General features: G+C 36.3%; 2 protein-coding genes across 3 annotated transcripts in view; one reads left to right on the top strand and one right to left on the bottom strand.

Annotated features, from left to right (window-relative positions):
• LOC125652945 (neurogenic locus notch homolog protein 2-like) overlaps positions 1-14509 on the bottom strand; it is a 25208-nt gene extending 10699 nt beyond the window's left edge. Inside the window, exons 1-13 of the mRNA XM_056166226.1 lie at positions 14360-14509; positions 13256-14176; positions 12969-13155; positions 10841-11070; positions 4765-4809; positions 2278-2832; positions 1540-1650; positions 1344-1454; positions 1150-1260; positions 852-968; positions 656-769; positions 332-451; positions 87-203 (exon numbers count right to left, since the gene is read on the bottom strand). Of these exons, the coding sequence (XP_056022201.1) occupies positions 87-203; positions 332-451; positions 656-769; positions 852-968; positions 1150-1260; positions 1344-1454; positions 1540-1650; positions 2278-2832; positions 4765-4809; positions 10841-11054 (1615 nt within the window). The 5' untranslated portion in view covers positions 11055-11070; positions 12969-13155; positions 13256-14176; positions 14360-14509. The remainder of the gene's footprint in view (positions 1-86; positions 204-331; positions 452-655; positions 770-851; positions 969-1149; positions 1261-1343; positions 1455-1539; positions 1651-2277; positions 2833-4764; positions 4810-10840; positions 11071-12968; positions 13156-13255; positions 14177-14359) is intronic.
• On the top strand, positions 14146-26274 carry LOC125652946 (fibropellin-1-like). Of its 2 annotated transcripts, XM_056166227.1 has the most exons (26): positions 14146-14160; positions 14429-14542; positions 14635-14751; positions 14875-14994; positions 15987-16097; positions 16225-16344; positions 16530-16646; positions 17778-17891; positions 17980-18093; positions 18189-18302; positions 18535-18642; positions 18726-18833; positions 18916-19026; positions 19334-19453; positions 19804-19914; positions 20011-20124; positions 20239-20352; positions 20433-20546; positions 20724-20837; positions 21200-21313; positions 21399-21518; positions 21966-22082; positions 22792-22908; positions 24519-24632; positions 24770-25342; positions 25509-26274. In XM_056166227.1, exons 4-26 carry the CDS (start codon positions 14949-14951, stop codon positions 26135-26137), a joined length of 3534 nt encoding a protein of 1177 aa, XP_056022202.1. In that variant the 5' UTR covers positions 14146-14160; positions 14429-14542; positions 14635-14751; positions 14875-14948; the 3' UTR covers positions 26138-26274. The 2 variants fall into 2 exon arrangements, with proteins under 2 accessions (XP_056022202.1, XP_056022203.1); XM_056166228.1 differs by lacking the exons at positions 24519-24632; positions 24770-25342; positions 25509-26274 and adding an exon at positions 23777-24510.

Raw genomic sequence — 26274 nt, 5'->3', positions numbered from 1 at the left:
TGATTTTAAACAAATTTGAAGCTCAATTTCAACTTGATCAATGTATATCAAATATTCATAAATATTTAGAATCAAGTAGTTTATACGGAATTGGCAGAGTTCTCCTTTCCAAGATGGCGGACAAGAACATCTGTAGGCTCCCGCACTGTTGCTGCAGTTTCCTTCGTTTTGACACGGAGATGACAACGTACATTCATCTAACTCTTCAATTAAGAAGACATATTTGTTTACAAGTGATGTTTAAATGACAAAAGGTTACAAAAACTTTTACAAAATTATAAGTAATTAAGAAACTCTAAAGATGATTCATCATTTGAACAAATCTTCCAACCTTCTTCACAATGTTTTCCGGAATATCCTTTGTATTTCTTACAATCACAAACAAATCCTCCCGGGTAATTTCGACATACTCCTCCATTTTTACAAGGTGAGGACACACACTCATTCAGATCTGAATGGAAGGAAGTGAAGTAGACAAACATTCCAGTGGCAGAACTCTCGATCTAGCATTATTTCTTATAGCGACACGATCAAAACTGATGGTATAGCCCTAATGATAAGATATCTAATTTTCAAGATTTTATTTCCCGTTTTAGGCATAATTTCTGTTTTAAAAAACTGAATTAAACATCTGATAGCAATGATTATGTTTTACCATTCTGACAGAGTGGTCCGCTAAACCCTTCACGACATCGGCATTGAAAGTTTCCGGGTAAGTTGAAACACTGTCCTTCATTTTCACAGACTGTTGATTCGCACTCATTTATGTCTTAATATACCGAAATAAAAAAAAGAATGTCAATGATGATACAGTATTTGAAATAAAACTCAACAATAGCTACAAAATTCACCTATTTCACACGCTCTTCCGGTCCATCCCGCTTGGCATCCACACGAAAACGACCCTGCTGTATTATGACAGACACCATTGCAGCACACAGATGGTGAGGTAAGGCACTCATTGATATCTGGTTTATATGTAATTGGTTTTTTTAAAAGAAGCGCTCTAATGATAAAAATGAATCAAGCGTTTTTCTTGCAAGGTAGTTTTAAAATACTTCATTCAAGAAAAAATCCTTACTGCAACTTCAGTACAAAGTAGCATTATTATTCGGGACTTGATGTGATATACAACCTGCTTTATAGTACCTGTATCACAGTTGAAACCAGACCAGCCACTGTTGCACGTGCAGCTGTACGACCCCGGAGAGTTGTGACACGTACCGTGCTGGCATGGAATATGGAGACATTCGTTTATATCTGAAGTGAAATTTCAAGCCTATAAGCTAGTAAAAACAACACAGCCACACTATGGATAGATGCACTTTACATGATTGAGTTACCCTTTTCGCAGTAGTGCCCAGTAAACCCCGTGTAGCAGGTACAGGTATAACTCCCTGGGGTATTTGTACAATGTCCTTGGACACATGGGTAGGTTCTACATTCATTAATGTCTGCAAAAATATATTTTCTTAATAAAAGCTTAATGGCATTCCAAAGTAATATAGAAACCATTCACTGAAGCAGACGGCATCTTACCTTTGTTACAATGAGATGATGTCCAACCAATATTACATCTGCAGGAGTACGACCCTATTGTGTTTTGACATACTCCTTGCCCACAAGGACTGGATTGACACTCGTCAATGTCTGAAATCGATAGATGAATGTCTAATACTGTGCACTATGCCATGTTTTCGACGTGACTTTATCATTTATACTTTAATGGATACCATAATTACTGCAATGGGAAATGCTGATTTTTCGTTATGGAGTTTCCAAATACCTATACAAATCCTTGTGCCTAATGGTTGGACCTGACATTACATGTGGCATACTATAAGAGTTGATCCAATGCCGTATCAGAAGTATGATGGGTGCTCGGTAGAAGTTTGAGCCAAGGTACAGAACTGTTCGTACATCAAGGGCACAAAACTGTTCGTACATCAAGGGCACAGAACTGTTCGTACATCATGGGCACAGAACTGTTCGTACATCGGATCTTGGCAATGGGCCTTCTTCTATCTTGATAGAATATAAGTTACATAAATATATTTGTTTCAGAAACGTGCACGGTGCACGGTGTGCATTCTATATTCTAAATCGATCAGGTTACATACATTTTGACACCAGGTTAATTTGTTTTGTTTGTTTGTTTTACGCCACGTCGAGAAGTTTTCACTCATTATCGTTGAACTTGTCACGCTGGTGGGAAATAAGATGCTTGAGTGCTAGAAAGTCTCACCTAGTAGTTCGAGTAATCTACATTAAACTTACCTTGACAAAGTTGATTTTTAAAGTCCTGAAGTTTGTTGTACAAGGCAGTAAAGGATGTAGTCACCAGGAATTCCGAGTCAGGATCACTTGCTATAATTTTCAGTTCTTTCAAGTTAATGTTTTGTCCTATGCCGACAGAAAATACTTTGGTATTTGTCTTGTGAAGGCATTCTGCTTCTCGTATGGTTTCTACTTGATTGTTTGAATACCCGTCAGTTAAAACGACAGCTACGCTGGCTGCATTAGGACGATTAGAGCTAGCTGCAGTTGAAAGTGCTAGACGCAGACCAGCTGCCGTATCAGTACCACCACCTGTATACGTCTCCTCCATCTTCATCACGGCGGAACTTATTTCCGAAAAAGTTCCATAATCCTGGAAATTGAACACACGGCTACTATAGTGACTGAACTTGATCATAGCCACTCTCATGTCATCAGTTCCAATTTTGAAGTTTCTCAGCAAGTCATGGATAGATTTCAGCATATTCTTGTAGTTTTCCACTCGGATGCTTCCAGACTCATCCATTACTATCATAAGGTCCACAGGCTCGCACTCTGCAACGACATCATGACCTCTGTATCATCAAGGGGGAGGCGTAGTACAATTTAACAAAATGTTTACAGGTATGAACATCCATGACGGCAAATAGATGATTAACATAAGAAAAGTGAAGATAACGATCAATTTCATAACTCCTCTAGGAATACAAATTAGAGAGTTGGGCAAACTCGGACCCCTGGATATACCAGAAGTTGGATCAGATGCCTAGGAGGAGTAAGCATCCCCTGATATTCAAGGATATCAAGACGTTTGTAAATTCGCACCATAAAAGAGACACACGACTGCATAGCAAACATGGATGATATAACATTTTAAAGGTCAATGCGATGTTTTAGGTTCGTGAGAAGTACTTTATTCACCGGTCCTAGGAAACGATAACTGGTCGGCCAATTTGTTTACAGATGCAAATACAAGTGATTAGAGACAAGATTTGTTTTGGTATCATATGACTATGTAAATATTTGTATCATAAATATATTTCAATGAATTTACTGAAGTTCACGTGATACATGGAATTTCCTTTACATTGAGAACGTACATGACACCTCAGAAAAAAAAAATCTTATTATTAATAGAGAGGACACATAATCTTTATTGTATTTTTCACTACATCAAAATTTGTGCCAAGTTCGGATAGTGTTGCAAAGTTTGAGCTTTTTCTATGAAGACCTAGAATAAATTTACAGAATTTCACATGGAGGTTTTCACATTTTAATTTAGAGTAAAAATCATACAAGGATCTTCTCATGCCGGGCGTCGTAGTTTTGACGCGGCGTCGGAATCATGAATCGAACCCATATCTTCTATGTTCTGCAATCATTTGGTTAATATATTATCAGGGAAATAATTGAATGTCCCTAATTCCACTTCCATATAAATAATTTCGCTGGAATTTTATCTCCTGTTAAGTTGTTCATGCATTGTTGTATGGAGGCAGACTACCAGTAATTAAAACCACCTCATTCTCCTTACACTCGTCTGGAGAAGGGGTGGTTTTATGTCAAGATAAACCAGTTGTTTCCATCAGTCAAGATTTATAGATATAGCGTATATCATTTAAATAATAAAATACTTTCTTTAGTTTGTTAAACGGGATATGAAGGTTGAAAACATGCAATTTTTTCTGCAGTAATTGAGATCTTCATTTCTCGTTTAACAAACCAAAGAAAAACATTTTATAATTTACATTTATATTTGTCTGTATTTAAAAAAAATCAAATACTTTCAAGACGTAAATATACTTGATACGACTATTTGATGTTGTTTCCCTTACCACACTACTTATCGAATTCCATTAATTTGCGAACAGCTTGTAGTATGATTGTTTTTAGATATTCATAATCCGAAGAGTTACGTATATTATAAGTACAAGTGACATTTGTGATAGTTGGGGCTATATTTTTCATGTAAACTGCAAATAAATTGTTGTGAATCTTATACATGGTTACACAATTAGTTCTATCACGTCATTTACCAAGTGGTTCATACCCTTTTTTGTGAGTAAAAAGGACATGAGAGAGAGAGAGAGAGAGAGAGAGAGAGAGAGAGAGAGAGAGAGTGTGTGTGTGTGTCTGTGTGTGATGTCTTAGAAATACATTGCGCGAATCCACGGACTAACTGAAAGACCCACATTACATGTAGAACTGAGGAACATTGCATTTCGAGGATGATTACAAACAATTCAAAGATATGCACTTCATAGTTTGGACCGATTTGATTTACACTGGTAGGTGTCACCAAGTTGAACTTGTCATATATCTAGTGTGCATGTTCCTGTTTAAGAGATTCAAGAGGTTTAACGAGGCACACTTACGTTATCTATTACATTCACAAAATTTAATAGTTTAAGTTTTCAAAAACACATCATGCGATGGGCTAATGATAAGATGAAACCCAGGTAACTAGCACACAAGGAAATATCTTACTCATTCCCGCTGATCTTCGATTTCTGTGAGCTCTAGTTGATATTTCTGTGAAAGGAAAAGTAAACATAATGGTTAATTTAATGACACGGTCTGCAATATTGATATTATTTCGAATTTATGGGAGAGGGTTCAAATAGGTTATGTACGAAAGCCCATTTAGGACCTATCAAAAATATATTTCTAATTTGAAATAACGAATTTCAGAATTTCGTTATTTCGATTTTAATTCGTTATTTCAAACATTAAAATTCGTTTTAATGGATTAAATTCGTTTTAATGAATTTATAAACTTCTTAATAACAGATTTAAAAATTTGAAATAACGAATTCAATTTAAAATAACGAATTCCGAAATTCGTTATATCAAATTGCATAATTCGTTACAACAAATTTTTAAAAACTTGTACTGATGAAAAGGTGAAGATAACGAACAGTCATCAATTTCATAACTCCTATAAAGAATACAAAATTAAGAGTTGGCCAAACACGGACCCGTAAATATACCAGAGGTGGGATCAGGGGCCTGATCTTGCGACATGTTCATCCGACTACAATTTATCAGCTAGTCGTTTTAACAAATTGTATTAATCAAGATTATTTGATACATATCAAATAGTCCACAATTAATTAAGATTGGCTAATACAGTTCGTACCGTTTACGGAATAAACCTGGTTCGAACTATCTTGCCTCTTACAATTCCGCCTAACGGGGAACGAGTTAACTTTTCATTCTGCTCAAACCTCAGATTCAACACATTGTGAAAAATGATTTTCTTAATGACAATCCATTGCCATCGAGCTAATCTATTAACATCGTGCAATCGTATACGCAGCCAAACAATCCTTTACCAGTGCAGCAAGATGATGAAGCCAAAAAAAAAAGGGGGGGGGGGAGGGACAGATAGAAGCAATACCGATCGATTGGTTTTTGATTTGTTTTGCCCATGGTGAAGATAACGAACTGTGACCTATCTAATTCCTATAAGCAATACAATAAAACATCTCTTCCAACAATGGAATCGTCACCACTGTCGGCAATGGGTTGCTAAACTTTGACCCGAGTTAGGCGTTTTCTCGGCCGCTTAGCGGGGAACCTCAGCCTCAGCGATTTTAATCGTGCCACCTGTGACTCGGACCCGCGGTTTAATTTGACGGCCTGTTACAACTGCGATGGGTGCTGTGGACCTTTCTATCCTGGATCCCCACGACACTTGAGTCCGAGACTAGGAGGACAAGGCAGTGAAGCACGACAACGTTATGGTCACCCCCCTCTTTTAAATGCAGGAGGTACCCATTCAGCCGGTGATAGAGGTTTAATCCCGGGCGAACACTACTCGCCTTTCTCAAGGTCAACCTGAATAGAATCGTCACCACTGTCGGCGATGGGTTTCCAAATTTTGGCCTGTGCTCGGCCGCTTTGCGGTGAGCGATTTTTTATCGTTCCACCACACACGGACCTTTCTAACCGGGATCTCCACGGGACTGGAGCTCGAGACAAGGACGGCATACCAGCCAGGCAGTGAAGCACGACAACGCTGGTCCTCCCCCTCTCCTGAAGGCAGGAGGTACCTATTCAGCCGGCGATAGTCGTCTAATCCCTGACGAAGGCTACCATCCCTTCTCAAGGTCAACATGGTGAGTCGCTGCATTTATTTGATATTCCTTAATATTCACTTAGTTCAAATTCTACCGGCTGTCGTAAAGCACTCGCAAAACATAGCCCATAGGGCGATACCATACTCAGACTTAGTTTCTGTATGTATCTTCTGGCATATGTAAATTCATATCCTGGTCATGTCCTACACCACCTAATATACCTAACATTGCCGGTGCTCTATTATTATGTATCCCAATGGCAAACCTATGGCACAATTTTGATTGTATCTATTTGGCCAAAATGCCATTCATGATTCAAGGTACTTGGTTAACGTAGGTTTCATGACCTTTCAATATGCATGGCTAGCGAGTCAGTCAAGCAAAGGGCACCAGATAGTCAGATCATGCTACAAATTCCAAGGCTTGCTTACTCTTAATTCGTCCCATTCTGTAATCAGTTCATTATGTCGCGTTACTTTGTATTTATTCATTTACATGTCATACACAGGTGAACCTGGATAACGTTCAGGTATACCTGATTGTGCCATGTCGGCACTGCATAGACCAGGGGTTCGGACCTCAACCTACCACGAGGTTCAATTTGCAATGTGGCCAACCACTACATTATCTCGCTAGGTTTACTTGCTAGGTATTATTGGGCCCAAGTTTCAGGGTAGGCATTGCTATTCACGGCCACAGGGATTCACGGGTTTTTACTACAGCACGATCACAATTTTAGGTACCAAGGACCTCACCGGTCAATTTATGCAGAATTATTAACTTCATAGTACTTATCTATTATTAACATCCCTATGCAATTACGTGGTATTCTTGCTATTTCAGCAATTTGCCTCTTTTTATTTTATGTAGTTTACAGATGATTCCGACAACGTACGTGACGTGGAGCGCTATATGCTATTTCGTACACACGTTTCAGGTTTGTGCTAGAACCAGCAGCACAGCGTACGAGTCGCAGTATATTCTCACCTTGTCGTTCTTAGGATATTTAGCACTTTCCATAGCACAGAGACCCTCGTTCCATATCATTAGTTGCATTTAATTGCAGTTTTTGTTTCCGATAATTGTCCACAATCTCAATTTAAGTTCGGACTTGCAGATTGTTGATCGGTTCGTTGTTGTTTATTCTCAATGTCAAGCCTAACCAAAAGTTATTGTTTGGTTAACTTTAAGTCAATCACATTCCATTCTATTTTCATGTAAATAATTGACTGGTTTTATCTCAGATGTATTCGGTGTTGAATTTTTCTTTCCATAATTCATTCAATAGGCATTTATTGGAGTTTGTATGGTTCCAGCAGTCGAGAAACCACGTCAGGAAGTGTCATGTTTTGTTATCCAACTTTTCCCGAGGAGGCGTGGCTTTGAGGGTAGAGGCTTAGGGGTGTTAATGGGCTGGGTAATTTTCGTATTTTGGCTCGAGTAATCGGTCTTAATTTTAATTCTTAGCTGAGTTTGGGTTAATTCTCACTGGCTCTGGAACGTTTGGATTAGTTTGACGAATTTATGAGGAATTTCCGGTCGAAAAAGTTTGATCCATTACAGTTCATTGTTTTATCTTAGGAATCGTCGAAAATGGTATTTAGCAATGTGCCATTCTGCTATCATTACCTTAGTTTTTACGGAAGTATTTGGGAATTGTAGTTAGATCTTTTTTTACGGAATTCAGACTTCAAAATTATTCTAGAATTTTCTGCTGAAACTCTTCAGAATCAATCGGAATCCCTTAGAGGTATACCAGTTTCAGTTATGGGACGTAATTTTCCTCCAGTAGGACTGGGAGATGGTTTGCTAAATTGGTGTTAGGAAATTTTGTCCAATATTTGCTTTCCATCATAGGAGTTATTCAGAGCTGACAAGTCTTATAGTCCGCCTGAACTGCGACCACTTTGTTGTTAATCTTACGTCACCTTTGAGATTACACATTTTGAATTGGTCATTTCAGAATTCAGTCTAATTTTGGTGAGGAATCCTGAAGTTTTAGCTATTCCCTTGAAAAATCCAGGAAATTCAAATAATTTACAACTTCATAATCACTATCAAAATGTGTCAATTTGGTGATACCAGTGACCTCTTGGTTAAGTCACCATTGCTTGAGAGTACGCAAGGGGGTTCGAAGGGGGTAGCATAGAGATAAACGCTCTCCCATTGTGCCTCCAGGGGGTCTGGGTGACGGACCAGAGTGCACATCGCCCACCCCGCAGAATTGAGATGACCTTGTTGTTAATTTATTACCTTCGAGGTTACACTTTTTGCAATGATCAACTTTAGAATTCAATCTAATTACTGGTTGGAAATCCTGAAAGTTTTTAATATTCCCACGAAAACTACAGGAAATGCAGGTAATCTTCAAGTTGAGAGCGATTACCGAAATGTGTCAATTTGTCTTGCGGCTGGTTGTGCTGTATATGAAGTTTATTCTAGCACAATGGCTTCTCTAGGTAAATTTAACATACCCTAGGTCAGGTCATGGTCATAAAGCCAATTCTTTTATTAATCAAGATTATTTGATACATATCAAATAGTCCACAATTAATTAAAATTGGCTAATACAGTTCGTACCGTTTACGGAATAAACCTGGTTCGAACTATCTTGCCTCTTACGATTCCGCCTAACGGGGAACGAGTTAACTTTTCATTCTGCTCAAACCTTAGATTCAACACATTGTGAAAAATACCCACCCACCCAAACCAATTTTCTTGTATCATCAAATTGATTTGTGTTTACGTGTGCTGCTGCTTTGTTCTTTATTTTCCAGATTCCTTTCCATGTCACCATCGATAACATGCCTGTTTTCAGATCGATGCCAGCTGCCTCCAGGATGCTGTCAAACTACTACATGCACTAATTTGGGCAATTTTTCTTTCTTAATTGTCGCATCTTTCTAGGGGGGTTCGGCACTGGGGAGTGCGTTGGGGTAGTTGATCACTAATTCTGCGCCAAAACCGGCTCTCCTCCCACCTACTACTAAAGCAGGGGGCAGGTATTTCACGTGTACCCTCCAGACGACCATTAAACTAGGTCAAGGGTCAGTGAATATTCATAGAAAATACTAATTTCTTGCATAAGTTGCTAAAGTTTAATTCGTGGGGCTCTCAGCTAGTTCATAGCTGGGGCCACATCCACCTCCTACTAAGGGAGGGGATGCTACAGGCTGGTGCATGTTGCGACAACTGTAGGAGGGTCTACAAGCTTGCTCCGCACTTGCTAATTAAACCAGGTAGCACGCAGGAGACCGGTGAGATGCGCAGAAATATCTACCTCCCTTAGAACGTGGGAACTCGTTTAAGTTCGGGCACCTATGTCCACATAGGGCCCCTGTGTTGCCCCTACTTTGGTAGTCAAACTGGCACACTGGCCGCCTCCCCAGTTCCCCACTAAAAGTTTGCATGCGACCCTTTCCACCATATATGTAAATTTGCATCCTGTTTCTGATCCAATTAATAAATATTAAACTTGTATCACTCTTGTCATTGCAGCTGCTAAGCATCCTATGAGGGATTACAGGGCAGCCAGTTAAGCTTCGACACACCTACTGGTCTATTCAGATATTAGGTTAAGGTCACTATTCAATTTGGGCAGTAGGTCAGATGTCTTGCGGCTGGTTGTGCTGTATATTAAGTTTATTTTAGCACAATGGCTTCTCTAGGTAAATTTAACATACCCTAGGTCAGGTCATGGTCATAAAGCCAATTCTTTTATTAATTTGTTTTAATGAATCAAAATCTGATTTAATGAATTGAAAAATCTATAATTTCAAATTATTTATTATATTCTTAATAATTCTGCAATTCTTTATCACGAATTATTTACTAATTTGATGTTAACGATTCTATAAATCGTTATATCGAATTTGACAATTTGATATAACCATTTCTTAAATTCGTGATTTCAAATCTAATTCGTTAATATAAATTTTGAAATTTGTTATAACAAATTCAACAAATTTGTTATAACAAATTTAATCCGTTATAACGAATTTAAAAGTTTGAAATAACAAATTAAATCTGTAATAACGGATTCTGGAATTCGTTTTTTACAAATTCAAAAATATTATTTGATAGGTCCTAAATGGGCTTCCGTAGTTATGCTTGTTGCCCAATCCCTTTGAGTTTATCAATGAAATATGTTTGTATGATTTATTCTAACAAACATTCGAAGAAAATTGACACCGAAATTGAAATTTGATTAGAAATTAAATATTCCTTTCTGAAGGATTTATAATATGATGTTTTAAGATTTTCTGACGGATTTGTACTAGTAGCCCAGAAGGCTCATTCGAGATTCGAAATTCAACCCTTTAATCTATTGTGACCTACATTTTGATTGGTTAATTTGGATTTCGAAATTCGAATCTCGTATTCTGAATTTCGAATGAGCCTTCTGGATTTATACTATTATTTGTAATATATTCATTAAATAAGACACATGACAGATAAGATATTATTTTAAGAAAAATTACCTCTTTTAAAACAGGTGATGAGAAAATCCACGCAGCAATCCCCCAGCTCTAGACAGACTTCATCACAATAACAGTGGTCAGTCGGCGGTCCATTGGAGTGACAGGTCTGGTTGTGTCCTGTACAACACAAGCTGGACTCTCTACAAGATCCACTGTCCACCCCCGGCCAAAACATCAATAACGATGTTGTTATCATGAGATGCAGCACCGCCATAGCAAAGTTACGTACTCTGTGAGAAAACATCGAAAAAGTACAGGTACTTCCGTATTAAATCTGATAATATTATTGATTATTTTGGCCTGACTGAATATTCGTTCATTTAGGTAGAAGAGACTTTTAAATTGGAGGGAAACAGAACTAATATTTATGTATCATTGCTTTTTTCAGGTCACGTTATCAATCAAATTATTGGAAGGATCTTACTCATTCTTAATACTACTCTTTGAGATTTATGATTATGACGTCATTTACAACTTGTAATAAATATATAAATAAATGGTAATATGGTGTTTAATCCAAGACTATTTGCCTACTGTAGTGAGGTTGGTAAATATAAACTTTACGATCAGACGTGTCAACGTGTCAAATTTTCGGCACGACATATCCCTTCTTTAGGACGATAGAATATTTACATGAAAATAAAAACTAAATAGAAATGCAAACTAACTCTGAAACCCAAGTACAAAAGTTGATATGAAATTATGGCCTTTATTAAAGAGTGAAGTTTTGCCCTTTGAAGGAAAATTGCGTAAGAGATGTATTTGTGATGCTGTGATAATAAATTCACGATTCATAAAAGAAATCACATTATGTTTTGCATATCCCACATATTTAACACGAAGCAGACATTGTTTTTCATTATCATCAAATTAGGATTAAACAACCTCAAGTAAGACATTGTCAAATTACCGTTCAATAAACATTTCTTCTCTGACACCCTGCGATACACTTTCTTCTGATTTCCCACCGGTACACACGTTTGATATACTATTGATACTCTGTTCTGATATTCTAATAATACTCTGGTCTGATATCGTATTGGCACTCTGATCTGATATCCTATTGATACCATGTTCTGATATCCTACAGTTACTCTGTTCTGATATCCTACTGATACTCTGCTCTGATATCCTACTGATACGGACATCTGATATCCTACTGATACTCTGTTTTGATATCCTATTGATACTCTGATCTGATATCCTACTGATATTCTGTTCTAATATCATATTAATACTCTGTTCTAATATCCCATTAATACTCTGTTCTGATATCTTACTGATACTCTGTTCTGATATCCCATTGATACTCTGTTCTGATATTCTGATCTGATATCTCAGTGATACTCTGTTATGATATCATAGTAATACTCTGTTCTGATATTCTATTGATACTCTGTTCTGATATGCTATCTGATATCCTATTCATACTCTGTTCTGATATCCTATTTATATGCTGTTCTAATATCTTAGTGTTACTCTTATCTGGTATCCTACTGATACAGACATCTGATATCCTACTGATACGGACATCTGATATTCCACTGATACGGACATCTGATACCCTATTGATACTCTGCTCTGATATCCTACTGATATTCTGATCTGATATCCTATTGATACTCTGTTCTGATATCCTATTAATACTCTGTCTTGATATGCTATCTGATATCCTGCTGATACACTCTGCTCTTATAACTTTCCGATACTCTTTGTTCTGATATCTGTCGTATCTGAGATTCCAGAAGATTTACAGAGATTTAGAGGAACGGGGGTTATTGCAGCATGTTTCCAATGCAACACATCTTAATGAACATACTTTAGATGTGTTAATAACCAGAGATGATAGCCCAACTTTGCATGAAGTGCTGTTAGTGGCAGATCCTGGTATATATGACAACAATGGCAACATTACTGGGGACCATCTTAAAATTCGTTCTCTGCTGCGTCTCACCAAACCTCCTTGGGAGAGGAAAACCGTAATTTTTCGGGAACCTATGAAACATTGAAATCAGCAAATTAAAAAACGATCTGAACTTTTCAATGTTTATAAATGAAGATACATCCGCTGAAAAGTTTGCTGTGTGTTAGAATGCCATTCTTCAAGCCACCATCGATATTCATGTACCTAAACAATTAATGGAGATCACTTTACGCCCAAGCACTCCATGGTTTACCGACGATCTTCATTTTGCCAAGAGAGACCATTGGAGGGCTGAACGGATGATGAGACAAAAATTGTCTATCCACAAGGAAGCATTCAAGGAGAAGTGTATGCAGGTTACTAAACTCTTGCTAAATTGTTAAACACAGCACTACAATAACAAAATCCAGGAATTAGGCAGCGACTCGAAACAACTATTTGAACTTACAAACAATAATTACTTTGTTAAATACTACTCTGATTCTACGTACAATTACTCTCAAGTTGATATTAAAAAGGATGCTGGAGTTCCTCATCGACAATACCTTCGTAGTCTTTGGTGATCAGGTCTTCCAACAATCTGTTGGAAAACAAATCGGCACCAACTGTGAAATATATAACAGGTATTGTTAACGTTGCATTATCATGATTTCAATAAATTCAATCACAAGGACGCGTTTTTAATTGAGCTGGATTCTGCTGTTCCGGTTTCAACAGCCCTTGTAACGCATGGGGACCGTATCTGTATCGTCCCGGCTACGGCGCGTGCTACTGTGACGAAGCCTGTGTTGGTATCAAAGATTGCTGTGCAGACTACATCAAGCACTGCACACATAAGTTTTTACTTCTACTCCTATGCATTAAATAGGTGTCCATGTAGCGTGTTGGTTAACGCACTCGCTTCTCACCGCTGCGGCAGTAGTTGTACGTGAGAGGGTATTGTGGTCGCCCGTTCGGACATGTGGGTTTCTTCTGGGTACTCCAGTTTCCTCCCACCCCAATGCCCCATTCACACTAAAAATTGAGCCGACGAGAAGCATTAAAATAAGTTGTAGAACTTGTTTGTTAATCATCGTAAAATAAAGTTTAAACTTTAAATATATACATAAGTGTTCTATAAATTATTTTATATACAATTTGTGTTTCTAAATCTTTTTATTTCTCTCAATTGTTTTCTCCTTTTAACACATAGTTACTATCTATTGTCATAAAAATTATTTTCAATAACCGAATAAGTAGGGGAAAATTGCACTGTTAACGGTGTAGGAATAATGAATTTCAGAAATATAAAAATGTGATGGCACAAAATGTAAAAATGGAGGAACGTGTCACGAGAACCCGACTGGATTTACGTGTACATGTCCATCAGGTTTCACAGGAAGCACGTGTGAAAAAGGTAAACCTTCACCTCTCTGAAATAAATTTAACGAGTAATTATGGTTTTACTGCCTTATAAAGGTACACTTGACCTACTTTCGATGTATTGATTTCTGAATATCGCGTAAGGTGAAATCATGGGAAATCCCCAATTTTAGATCTTCCGAGGTTTGCTCATTTCAACACATTTCAATTCAATCTTGTATAGACATACTTACAAACTGATATCCACCTCTTCAGAAGGCCGTTAATTTACTAAATAAAGAGTTATTTATCTTAAACTACAGATATTAACGAATGTCGAAGTAGTCCGTGTGAACACCAAGGTAGATGTGTTAATACACCTGGATCTTACCATTGTGAATGCAAAAGCGGATGGATTTCAAAACATTGCGATGTTGGTAAGAAAACCAATTTTTGACTTCTTTTTCTATATCCACGATGCCATAACAGCATACCTCTTTAAATAGACACTGTTTTAACTATTCAATAGATATCAACGAATGCGCTGCGGATCCGTTTCCTTGCCAAAACAGAAACTGCACAAACACACCGGGATCTTTTGCATGTAAATGTAACTCCGGTTGGGAACTGCCATTCTGTAATCAAGGTAATGTTCAGATGAGTAAAGGACAATTTACAATTTGTAAATTATTCTTCATAACCGAATTTAGATTGAAACGTATTTTTGTATACTATATCATGATTCATGATGCATTACTTTCTCTTTAAGACATTGATGAATGTAGCAGAGCGCCCCCTGTCTGTTGTAATGGCGGAAGTTGTATCAACACGCAGGGTTCGTTTATGTGTGGTTGCCCCACCGGGTGGACTGGTACTGTTTGTGAAAAAGGTTAGCAATTATCAATTTCATCACGTGGTACACAAACACAATGCATTTATCGATTCTATCACGTGGTCATTTCGAAGTGAATATAACATTTGGTTTTTCCAACATCGGTCCAAACATGTATTGTGGATCCTAAATTGGTATGATTGATTAATATTTTTGATCGAACAATGAAAACTCGCGTCACTAATCACGTTCGACTAGGTTTTGAAATTTCATATGAAAACATGCAGATGCCCGACCAAGTAAAATTTCATTTTGAAACCCGTTGTCAAGAATTATTCATTTATATAATAAAACAATTATTTTCCTGGTCAATACGATGATTTAGCTATCCCCTCTGAGCTCAGTGAATATTGTAGTTGGTAGCTAAAATATCGTTCGTATTGACTGGGGAAATATCAATATTTGTAATGTTATGCGGTCAATACTATAACGATAACTAAGAAAATCCAGTTGAAAGCCATCACAGATAGTTTAGAAATAATGACACCGACCTTACAAACGTAAACAAGAAAACTTATTGACGCATGGGCCAAATTCAGCCACAACTTCTTGGTAATCATCACAAATATAAAGTAAACCGATTAGAAGCCTTCACGTTTTATATGGAAGTTTTTTCTTGTATTTGTTCCTTCACCATATAGTTATCTCTGGCAGGGTAAAGGTATTGTTAACTTTTTCAGATAATATCCCATTCCATTAGATAAAGCCCCACTGTATCAACTCATTTGTAAAATGTATTTAATTATGAAAAAACCAAGGTACATGTATGTGCACTTTTCTCAAAAATATATGATTATTTCATTATATAATTTTTATTTTAAAAAAATCATGCTTTGCATTTGGCAATATTTTGTCCAACCTTGGTGAGAGGCCTGCATCTAATCACGGTCGTCTTTCTAAAACCATAACATATAATTGCTCACCCCTTGACGTCTGATGATAAGAACAAAGTATTTACATTAGTCTGTCAATCATGTCTGTTCATTTAGATGTGGACGAATGCAATGGCAGTCCCTGCAATAATGGAACCTGTAACAACACTGGTGGCAGCAACTATTGTCAGTGTAGGACCGGATTTGATGATCCGTCCTGTACAAGTGGTGAGAAAGCTTACAATTGTTCTACTACGATATAATGAAATTCTAAAAATAAATATTAAATTGTATAAGAAAGATCTGTATAAATTACGAATGATAAAATAGACGTTTTTAAAATACCCTGTTACAGATATTGATGAATGCGCATCTTCTCCATGCCAAAATGGCGGAGTATGTCGAAACGAAGTTGGAGGATACAAATGTATTTGCAGTCATACTTTAGGATACACTGGATTGCATTGTGATGAAGGTGCACATTTTCGCCTTTTTCATTTCGGGAAAATCACACATTGATAAAATAATTTTCACACATAGAATTTTCAAATCTTCGTCTTCATTATGAAAAAGTCTCTGACAATTCTATCGTCATTTTGCTTTTTGTATATATGCTTGTAATCTCACTAGGGATGTTGGTTTTAAATTTTCTATTTACAGATATAGATGAATGTACAAACTTTACACCGTGTCTTAATAATGGAACGTGTCTCAACCAACATGGCTCATTTAGTTGTAATTGCCCTAGTATCCATAAAGGAGACTTTTGTCAGTTCGGTATGAACATTGTGTTTCTTAGAAATAACTGTATTTTCATCAATTTTAGTCGGGTACAATTTTCATGGCTTAGTGACGTCTCCATATGAGTGAAAAATTCTCGAGCGAGACGTTAAACAAGATATAATTAATCAATCATGTCTTAGTGGCTGTACAAAATAAAAAGATCATTTGGTTTCATAGAAATGCTGTCAACGAAAGTACAAATTAAAGAAAAGGTTAAGATAACGAACAGTGATCAATCTCATAACTTCTATAAGAAATGGCCGATCTAAGTCACTAGGGTTTATAAGCAAATCGAAATCGACGCGCTCGTATCTAACGGCACTTGTCATTGGTCAGCGGTTCTGAAAGACACTCTGCGATTAGCGGCTTGTATGCAGCGTTGATTGGTTTTGACTAGAGACATTTCAATCCACCTTTTAGCACAGAATTAACAAAAATGAAAAAATAAAAAAACAAAGAAAAAGATGAATTAAGGGAAAGGAGGGGATTCGGGGTAAAATTTTAAGCATTTATATATATGGACTACAAAAGTATGCAAAGACAAGTACATATTATACATCAAAAGGAGATATTTTTATTCGGATTTATTCACTAAGGAAGGACCCCTGGAGAAACTGTTTTTGTAAAAATCCGCGATATATGTGCCAAAGAAAATTGACGAAACTATATTTTAAAAAAAATGAATATAAGGTTTAATGAAATTTATGGCACACTGATTTTGACTTCGAATTACTCCCTTTATCTGATCAAAACATTGGGCTCATATAAGATGTGACCGGCCAATAGGAGATGCTTACTCCTCTTAGGCACCTGATCTCACACCTCTGGTATATCCAGGGGTCCGTGTTTGCCAAACTTTTCATTTTGTATTCCATAAAGTTATGATATTGATAACTGTTCGTTATCTTCACCTTTCATGGTATACAGTAACCCAAATAACCGAAAACTACTATATCCAATGTGGTTTCTTGATATCGTCAGTGCATGTCAAAATGTATTGCAACAACGTATCAATCCATATTGAAATTAAAGAAAAACTCACATGCATATTGGACTCAAAAGTTTTTGTAAACAAGTTTGAGAGAAGCGAAATTTTGAATTCATCACTCTTATTTTTAAAAACAGAAACAGATTCCTGTGATTCTAACCCGTGTGTGAACAACGGGACATGCCGCTTGGTTAATGGCAGTTTCGCGTGTAGATGCAGTTCGAGATATGAAGGAAAACATTGTGAGATAGGTAAGAAAAGCAACACCTCTTAACTATATAAACTGAGAGACTTCCTTAAAGCTCTCCTGTCCTTGTCACGTAAAACTTTCTTATGCAGTTGTGAACGAGTGTGGAGATAACCCCTGTCATAACAATGGTACCTGTGTCAGTGGATACGACAGTTTTGTGTGTCAGTGTTTGCCAGGATACACAGGGAGATACTGCATCGAGGGTAAAATTTCATACAACGAAATCCTGTTGATTCTTTATGCATATCAACATGCTTGATTTATAATAACAATAGATTCCGATTTACTATGTTTGCAGATGTAAACGAGTGCACATCCGTACCTTGTAAGAACAACGGTCTTTGTGTCAACAGAAAAGGAGGATTTAATTGTGTTTGTCAAAACGGTTATAAAGGCCAGACTTGTGAAAATGGTAAACAAAAAGATAACCAAAGCGAGAATAAAGTATACAGATACAAAAGTACATATACAATGCAATTGAATTTAATATCAAAGGAAACAATGTCACTATTTCCCAAGAGTACTTTGTCGTTATATGAATAAAATCTATTGGTGCAAATTGTCGGACGGTATATTTTGACTTGAATTTGCACCCCCCCCAAATTATAGTAAATTTCATTAAATTGTTTAAAATATATTTATAGGAATCTGTGATGAGAAATCATGCGAAAACAATGGAATTTGTGTTCTAGTTGAAAATGACCCAGTTTGTGCCTGCTCAGTAGGATTTCAAGGAGAAAATTGTACGAAAGGTAATACCCCGTTAAACATATCGACGAGATTTTAGACATGTTAGTAGATTAAGTTTTACCTGTACTTGTTATGTTTATTGTAGATATTGACGAATGCGTAGATTCTCCTTGCCATGAAAATTTTACATGTGTGAATACATTTGGTGGTTTTCATTGCATCTGTGGTAATATTACCATGAACTGCAGCAACGGTATGTCTTATACAATTGCATTATTCTTAAAGAATGAAAGAAAACAGCAGATATTTTCTATTTGTTATGAATGTATCTGCAGATTCTTGTCTGTCATCTCCTTGCATGAATGGTGGGTTGTGTATACCAAACAACAATGACTCTTATGACTGCATCTGTTCTCCTTCATGGAAGGGGAGAAACTGTGATATAGGTATTGTACAGCAATTGAGAATTGATAATTTTTGTAGGTGACTAACTATAAGCGTTGTAATTATGAAATAGAAATGTCATTGAATTGAAGTCCCTCACCAAAAGGAGAATGTGAAATTACATATACATAGTAATCAAAACTCATCAAACATGAAATGGAAATTAATCGACATGTTTTTTTTTCAAACCACAAGAAAAAAAAAAAAACAATCTGCGAAAGTAAAGTATTTTATCGTGATGTCGATTCAGGTAGTTAACTATAAGTTGTGATTTTATAATTTTGACATCATAGTTCTCTTATGTTGCAGTACAAAATAACTGTGAAAATGCCACTTGTTATAACAATGGAACGTGTGCAAGTCAGCCATACCCTGGCAATTTTTCATGTCTTTGTCCTGATGGGTATGAGGGAGACATGTGTGACATCGGTATGTATTTTATAGGTACCTTTTGGTAATGTTTGGATTCGATTTTTAAACAAAAATATTTGTCTGGTACCAAATGATGTACATGTATGTAAATTCAGAAGTGTTAAACTATTAAAACCAATAGCAAAACATAATTGTTATTAAATTGACAAAATATTCTCATTGCGCATGTTCAGTGAATCATTTAAAGGAAGAACAAATTTAAGAGTTTCGTCATTCTTCAATATACATTAAATTGAAAAAGCACGTATTCACTATTTACAGTGTCGATTTTACATTTGTATTTCTATCTTGCCATGGTAATATTTGTTTTTTTTTTTTTTAAATTATACGAATGTTATCTTCTAAAGATGTGGATGAATGCGCCTACCTTCCCTGTCAAGAAGGACTCTGTATAAACACTGTAGGGAGTTTTCATTGCGACTGTAGCGATGGATATGCTGGACCTAACTGTTCCAATGGTAACCGTGTTTAAAAGGGTTTTACCGTGTAGTTCTTATTATACTCCATTTTCCTTTTCTGTTCTAAATATACATTTTATTTTGAACAAAAACTAGTGACTGACAAATGTTCATCGAATCCTTGCATGAACAATGGAACCTGCTTCTCTTTACCTGGCAATACTAGCTGTTCATGTCCAGAACGATGGACGGGATTATTATGCGAAGAAGGTAAACATATTGTGTTGCTTATGATACTGTTGAAAAAAACTTTCCGTCTTCTTAATGAATGCAAAGTAGAATGTATATTGTGTATCATATGTATTACTTCTATATTTTAAACAGACATCGACGAATGCACGTGGGACATTTGTGGATCCAAGGGTGTCTGTTTGAATACCAATGGTTCCTTTAACTGCAATTGTTCATCGGGTGTAGATGGAGAGTTCTGTGAAAGAGGTGATTTGAACTGTGTCCTGAATATTATTGTTATATACTATGATGGTAAACTTTACATTAATTCATTGCTAAATTTTCAGACTTTGATGAGTGTAGTATCAACCCTTGCACCAACAATGGCGTATGCATCAATATGGCTGGACAGTTCCATTGTGTATGTCCTGAAGGGTATTCCGGGCGTCTTTGCGACACAGGTCTATTTATAGCTTTGTCTTGGGTTATAAGTAATATTTTAACTGCCTAAAATACGAACAAGTATTCCAAACTCTTTGTTTTTGTGATCTGTAACACACGGGTGCGGTAATAATTCTGTTTGTAAAGTATATATCTACGAGTTTCACTACAGTAGTCTTTTATTTTATATCTGGAAGACGTTGACGAGTGCTTGCGAATTCCATGTGAAAATAATGGAAGCTGTATAAACACAGTTGGTAGCTACATATGCGTCTGTGTTCCTGGGTGGATTGGAGAAAATTGTCAACAGGGTAATATTTTATAATACCATTTTCGTTCTTCATATGCATATATATGTCACTATCACAAAATGAACATTAACAAGAAAAGAAAGACGAACATTTCAAAAATTGATTAACATTTCTAAATCGACTTGGCGAAGGATTTTCCCGGAACTTTTACCCGTGCTTTTAGTTTGTGTAAATTATGTTAAGTGCCAATACTATCTAAACGTCGTTCGTGCTTCATCGATTAGTCACGTTTTTATCATATTTAGACTTAGCTTAATAAAGAGCTGTAAGGATTATCTTTTCATTTGTCACCGACAAAATATGCTCTTGTCCACCTATGTTAATACTTTGAACACACAAATGTTTAGGATCTTTTGTTATAGATTTCAATGAATGCTTAAAGTATGGATGCCTCAACAATGGCACTTGCATCAACACACAAGGATCTTTCCTTTGTCATTGTAACCAGTTTTTCACTGGATCTCATTGCGAAGAAGGTGAATATCTGACTGTGAAAAATAATCACATTGTTTGGGAAGGTACAAATAGTGTTGTTATACAGTATATATGATATTTTTTCAGATATCAACGAGTGTATAACGACGCCCGGTATTTGTCAAAATGGCGGAACCTGTGAAAACACGTGTGGCGGATATAAGTGTCACTGTATGCCTGGAAATCAAGGAACCAACTGTGATGGAGGCAGGTTTTACGACTGATAACATATCTCCTCTCGTTTTTTTGTTTGTTTGGTTTTATGTTTTGATGGGAATGATCAGCATAGATAGATAGATTGATTTTATATATCAAAAAGTTTCATGATAGATAGACTGACCTTTGTAAAGTTGCTCTAGGCGTTAGGGACTAAGACATCATTATCAATTTTTGTGATTGATAATATATTACCGGTCGACAAAGGATGCTTACTCCTCCTAAGCACCTGATACCACTTCTGGTGTGTCCAGGGATCCGTAATTGTCCTACTATCTATTTTGTATTTGATATGGGAGTCATGGGATTGATCACAGTTCGTTATCTTCACATTTCATTCAGATAATTAGTCTAATGAAAGAAACTCTACGTTAATCTCTATTAAACAACTTTATTTATCCTATTGTTTTTCTTAGTTTGTATTGATCCTTTTCATAGATATTGATGAATGCGTAGAATGGAAGCCGTGTAGAAATGGTGGAAACTGCACAAATACAAAAGGTTCTTTCTACTGTAACTGTACATCAAACTGGACAGGGCTAACCTGTGATGAAGGTAATTTGTGTTGAAATTAATTTCTGTCAATATTGAAGCAATGAATCATTAATTTTTGAAAGATAGGCATATGTATGCGTATAAATTGAAACATGCGCTTTAACGCCTTGTGAAAATTTGTTTGCACACACCGTTGCAGTTATGCAACTAAACGTTTAAAACATAACAAATAATTGCATATATTTTAAAAACGTTTTTAATGTGTGCATTTTTATCTATATCTTAAATTTCTCACATAATCCTTTGGGTAAGTAGCGATTGACGGGACACCACATCTGGTGACACTTATTAAACGAAAAAAAGAGTTCGCAATGCTGAAAAAATAATAATAACTATAAATTAGTGAACCGGTGGTAGTCGACCAAGATTTCAAAGTACAATTACTGAATGAGGAATTGTTTAAAAATCCCACTTGTGTTTGGTTGGTGACATTTCACATACTGAAATTGATCACTGTTCTTATCTTCACCTTTCATACTAGAGGTAAGATTTACTTCTCTAGGCATGGAATTAAGTACATTGAGGTTGTCTTCATCGGGCTGAGAGGTAGACGCCATAAGAGTGTTCATACACCTATCAGAGTTTAGTGATTTGGTCTTTAAAGTTGTAAGCAAATATCATTAAAATTTTCTAAACATTTTTTTTTTACTAAAGAATTAAAAAGTAAATGTAAATATAGCTGATTATTTTTCTGTATTTTGTGTACCAGACGTGAATGAGTGCAGACCATATCCGGGACTCTGTGTTAATGGTTCCTGCTTTAATTTTGATGGAGGGTTTAATTGCAGTTGTGATTCTGGGTTTACCGGCGTCTTGTGTGAACTGGGTAAGTAAATTACTACATAAGGGGATGCGTACTCCTTCTAGACACTTGATCCCACCTCTGGTTTGTCCAGGGGTTGTATTTGTCCTTCACTTAAGGCGACTTCATACTGGCATTTTTATCTGATAAAGGTATAGAAAGTGTATTTATTTCCATTTGTTAAAACAGATAAATGATCAGATTAAATATATTGTTCATCGCACTTTTTATGATGCGAGACATACAGAAATAGAATCATATATCAATGTCAGAAAATTGCAATATTTCCTAGACAACGTTCTCAACATTTCCCCAAAACTGGTTATAACGATATAATAGTATCCTAACAATATCATGAAACTGTTTCGTTATAAAAATATAAAGAAATGTCTAAAAAATGAAGGAAATCTACTGCATTATGGACTTGATAAAGAAATACATAAAAACAGAGTTACTGCTCTTGGATTTGATATTTTTAAACATATATTCTATTATTCATATACCAATTAGACTTTTCAAATATTTTACGTTTAACAAGATTTTTTAACAACATTTATCTGTTGACATCACAGGAGGGTGGAGTTACTTTAATTTTGTCTTGTAAAGGATTTTTTCAGATTGATCACTGTTAGGTTTCAGCTCACCTGAGCTGAAAGCTCAAGTGAGGGTTTCTGATCATCTGTTGTCCGTCGTCTGTCCGTCTGCAAACTTTTTACACTTTCGACTTCTTCTCCAGAACCACTGGACCAATTATAACCAAACTTTCCCAAAAGCATTCTTGGGTGAAGGGATTACAAGTTTGTTCAAATGAAGGGCCATGCCCCCTTCAAAGGGGAGATAATCACAAAAATGCAAAAATAGGGTGGGATCATTTAAAAATCTTCTTCTCTAGAACTACCGGACCAGAAGAGCTGACATTTACCTGAAAGCTTCCTGACATAGTGCAGATTCAAGATTGTTAACACCATGGCCCCTGGAGGTAAGATGAGGCGACAATAGGGGATCAAAGTATTACATACAAATACATAGGAAAAATCTTTACAAATCTTCTTCTCAAAAACTACTGGGCCGGGAAAGTGGAAATTTACATTAAAGCTTTCTGACATAGTGCAGATTCAAAGTTGTTAAAACCATGACCTCGGGAGTAAGATGAGGAGACAATAGGGGATCAAAGTTTTACATACAAATATAACGGGAAAATCTTTCAAAATCATCTTCTCAAGAACCACTATGCTAGAAAAACTGAGATTTATATTAAAGCTTCCTGACATAGTGTAGGTTCAATTTTGTGAAACTCATGACCCCTGGGGTTCGGATGGGGCAACAATAGGGAATCAAAGTTTTTTTTATAACTAATAAATAGAAAAAATCTTTAAAAACATTTCTCCTGAAGAACCATTAGGCTAAAGAAGTTTACATTTGCACAACAGCTTCCTGCAAATTGAAGTTTGTAAAAATCATGGTCCCTGGGAGTAGGTTGGGGCCGCAATAAGGATCAAAGTTTTACATGCTAATAGGAAAAATCTTTAAATTTGAGCCAAAGTGAATCAGGTGAGCGATGTGGGCCATGGACCTCTTGTTTCACTTGTTGATGCTTATGCCCCGTATTGTTTAACGCATTTTTTCTTTAAAAGAAATAAACGAATGCTTGTCTAGTCCTTGCATGAACAACGGGTCATGTGTGAATTCTCCTGGATCGTTCTACTGTGAATGTGTTAATGACTGGGATGGACCGTTATGTGGAATCGGTAATTAATTATGTTCTACATTGAGTTTTGAAAGTATTGCGTAATTGTGAAATATTTGAGGATTTGCGATTTGAAATATAGTTGATTTGTCTTGCCATTGTGAACGTATTTATACATTTAGCTATTTGCACTTTCAGATCTATGCAAAACAGCCCAAGCACAGATAGTTTTTGCTGTAGATTCCTCATTCAGTACCATTGGAAATGTGTTTGAACAACAGTTACAATTCATTGTCAAAATTATCAAAACAATAACATTATCTAATGAAAAATTTGAAATAGCAGTTATATCATATGGAACAGAGACGATTGTCGATATTCCCCTGGGATCAGTAAACATAAGTACTGCGATCATTGACAAGATCTCAAACATCTCATTCATAAACGGAACAACAGATATTGCAAAGGCTTGTCAAAAGGTGAAGGAAATTTTGCACGCGAAGAAATATACATCGCAGTTTGTCCTTTTTCTTACTGATGGAATGCCTAGTAACTTAGCAATGTCTGTCAATGCCATGACCTCTCTACGGTATCACATGCACACTTCCATTCCATGGAATGACGTGCTTTTGATCACATTTGGTGGCGATGTACGACATGAAGGTCTTCGTAGACTATCTAGTGATGGAAACGGAAAGAATGTGTTCAGCCATCTTAACATGGACGCTTTGCATCATGTGTTTAAGAAGTTAACTAATGACAAGTGTTCTGGTATGTTTATAAACTAATGCCATTTCTACCATTCAAATAACCTCTATGCAATTCTTAAAGACATAATTCCTCTTATATTCATCAAAATGTAAAAGTTCAAAAAGTTCCTAAACAGAGTATGTTACATTGTTACACTGTCACCATCAAATATTTTCTTTCTCCATAGCATGCAGTGAACAAAGATCTATCGATCTTATTTTGGCTCTCGACACATCCTCATCTCAGCACCCAACTACCTTTTCCTCTAGCATCGCACTATTCAGTGTGATATTACAAAAATTACAGATATTCAATCTTAGCAAGGACGAACTTCAAATCGGTGGAGTCCATATTTCTTCTGACCCTACACTCATGATCAAACTCAACTACACGAACGATATCAATGTATTTGCTGGAATGTTCTTAAATTCCCAACAGGATTTCATCTCTACGAAGAATTCTACTCCTGATGTTGCAAAATCTCTCAGTTTTATTTCGTCTGTAGCTTTATCTTTAAATAATGGAGGCAGAAAAAATTCTCGGAAGTATGTCATCCACACCTACACAGGATATGACAGGAATTCTACAGGTTCCATCGAAGCAACAGAAAAATTGACAAATGAAAAAATCACTGTCATTTCTATTGGTGTTGGCGGAAGATATAGTGTCGGAAATACTCTGCGAACTGCATCTAGTGCTTACTTTGCATTTTTAACCGAGTTGTTGGAAGATGGACGATGGCACCTCACTGAAACAGACTTTAACTTCATGCTGAAATTCGTACATACATATTGCAGTGATAGAGTAAACGCATAGTGTGTGGAATGTTTCATATCCTTACCTCATATTCTTTGCTTAGCATGGGGAGACAATGTATATCTGTTGTATGCTTTAGATTTATCGTACTTATACTCCAAATGCCCTTTCAAAAGATGAAATTCTTCAAAGCCATG

Source organism: Ostrea edulis, chromosome 5 (genome assembly GCF_947568905.1).
Source record: "Ostrea edulis chromosome 5, xbOstEdul1.1, whole genome shotgun sequence".
NCBI lineage: Eukaryota > Metazoa > Mollusca > Bivalvia > Ostreida > Ostreidae > Ostrea > Ostrea edulis.
This window is presented reverse-complemented; position numbering and strand designations above follow the sequence as displayed.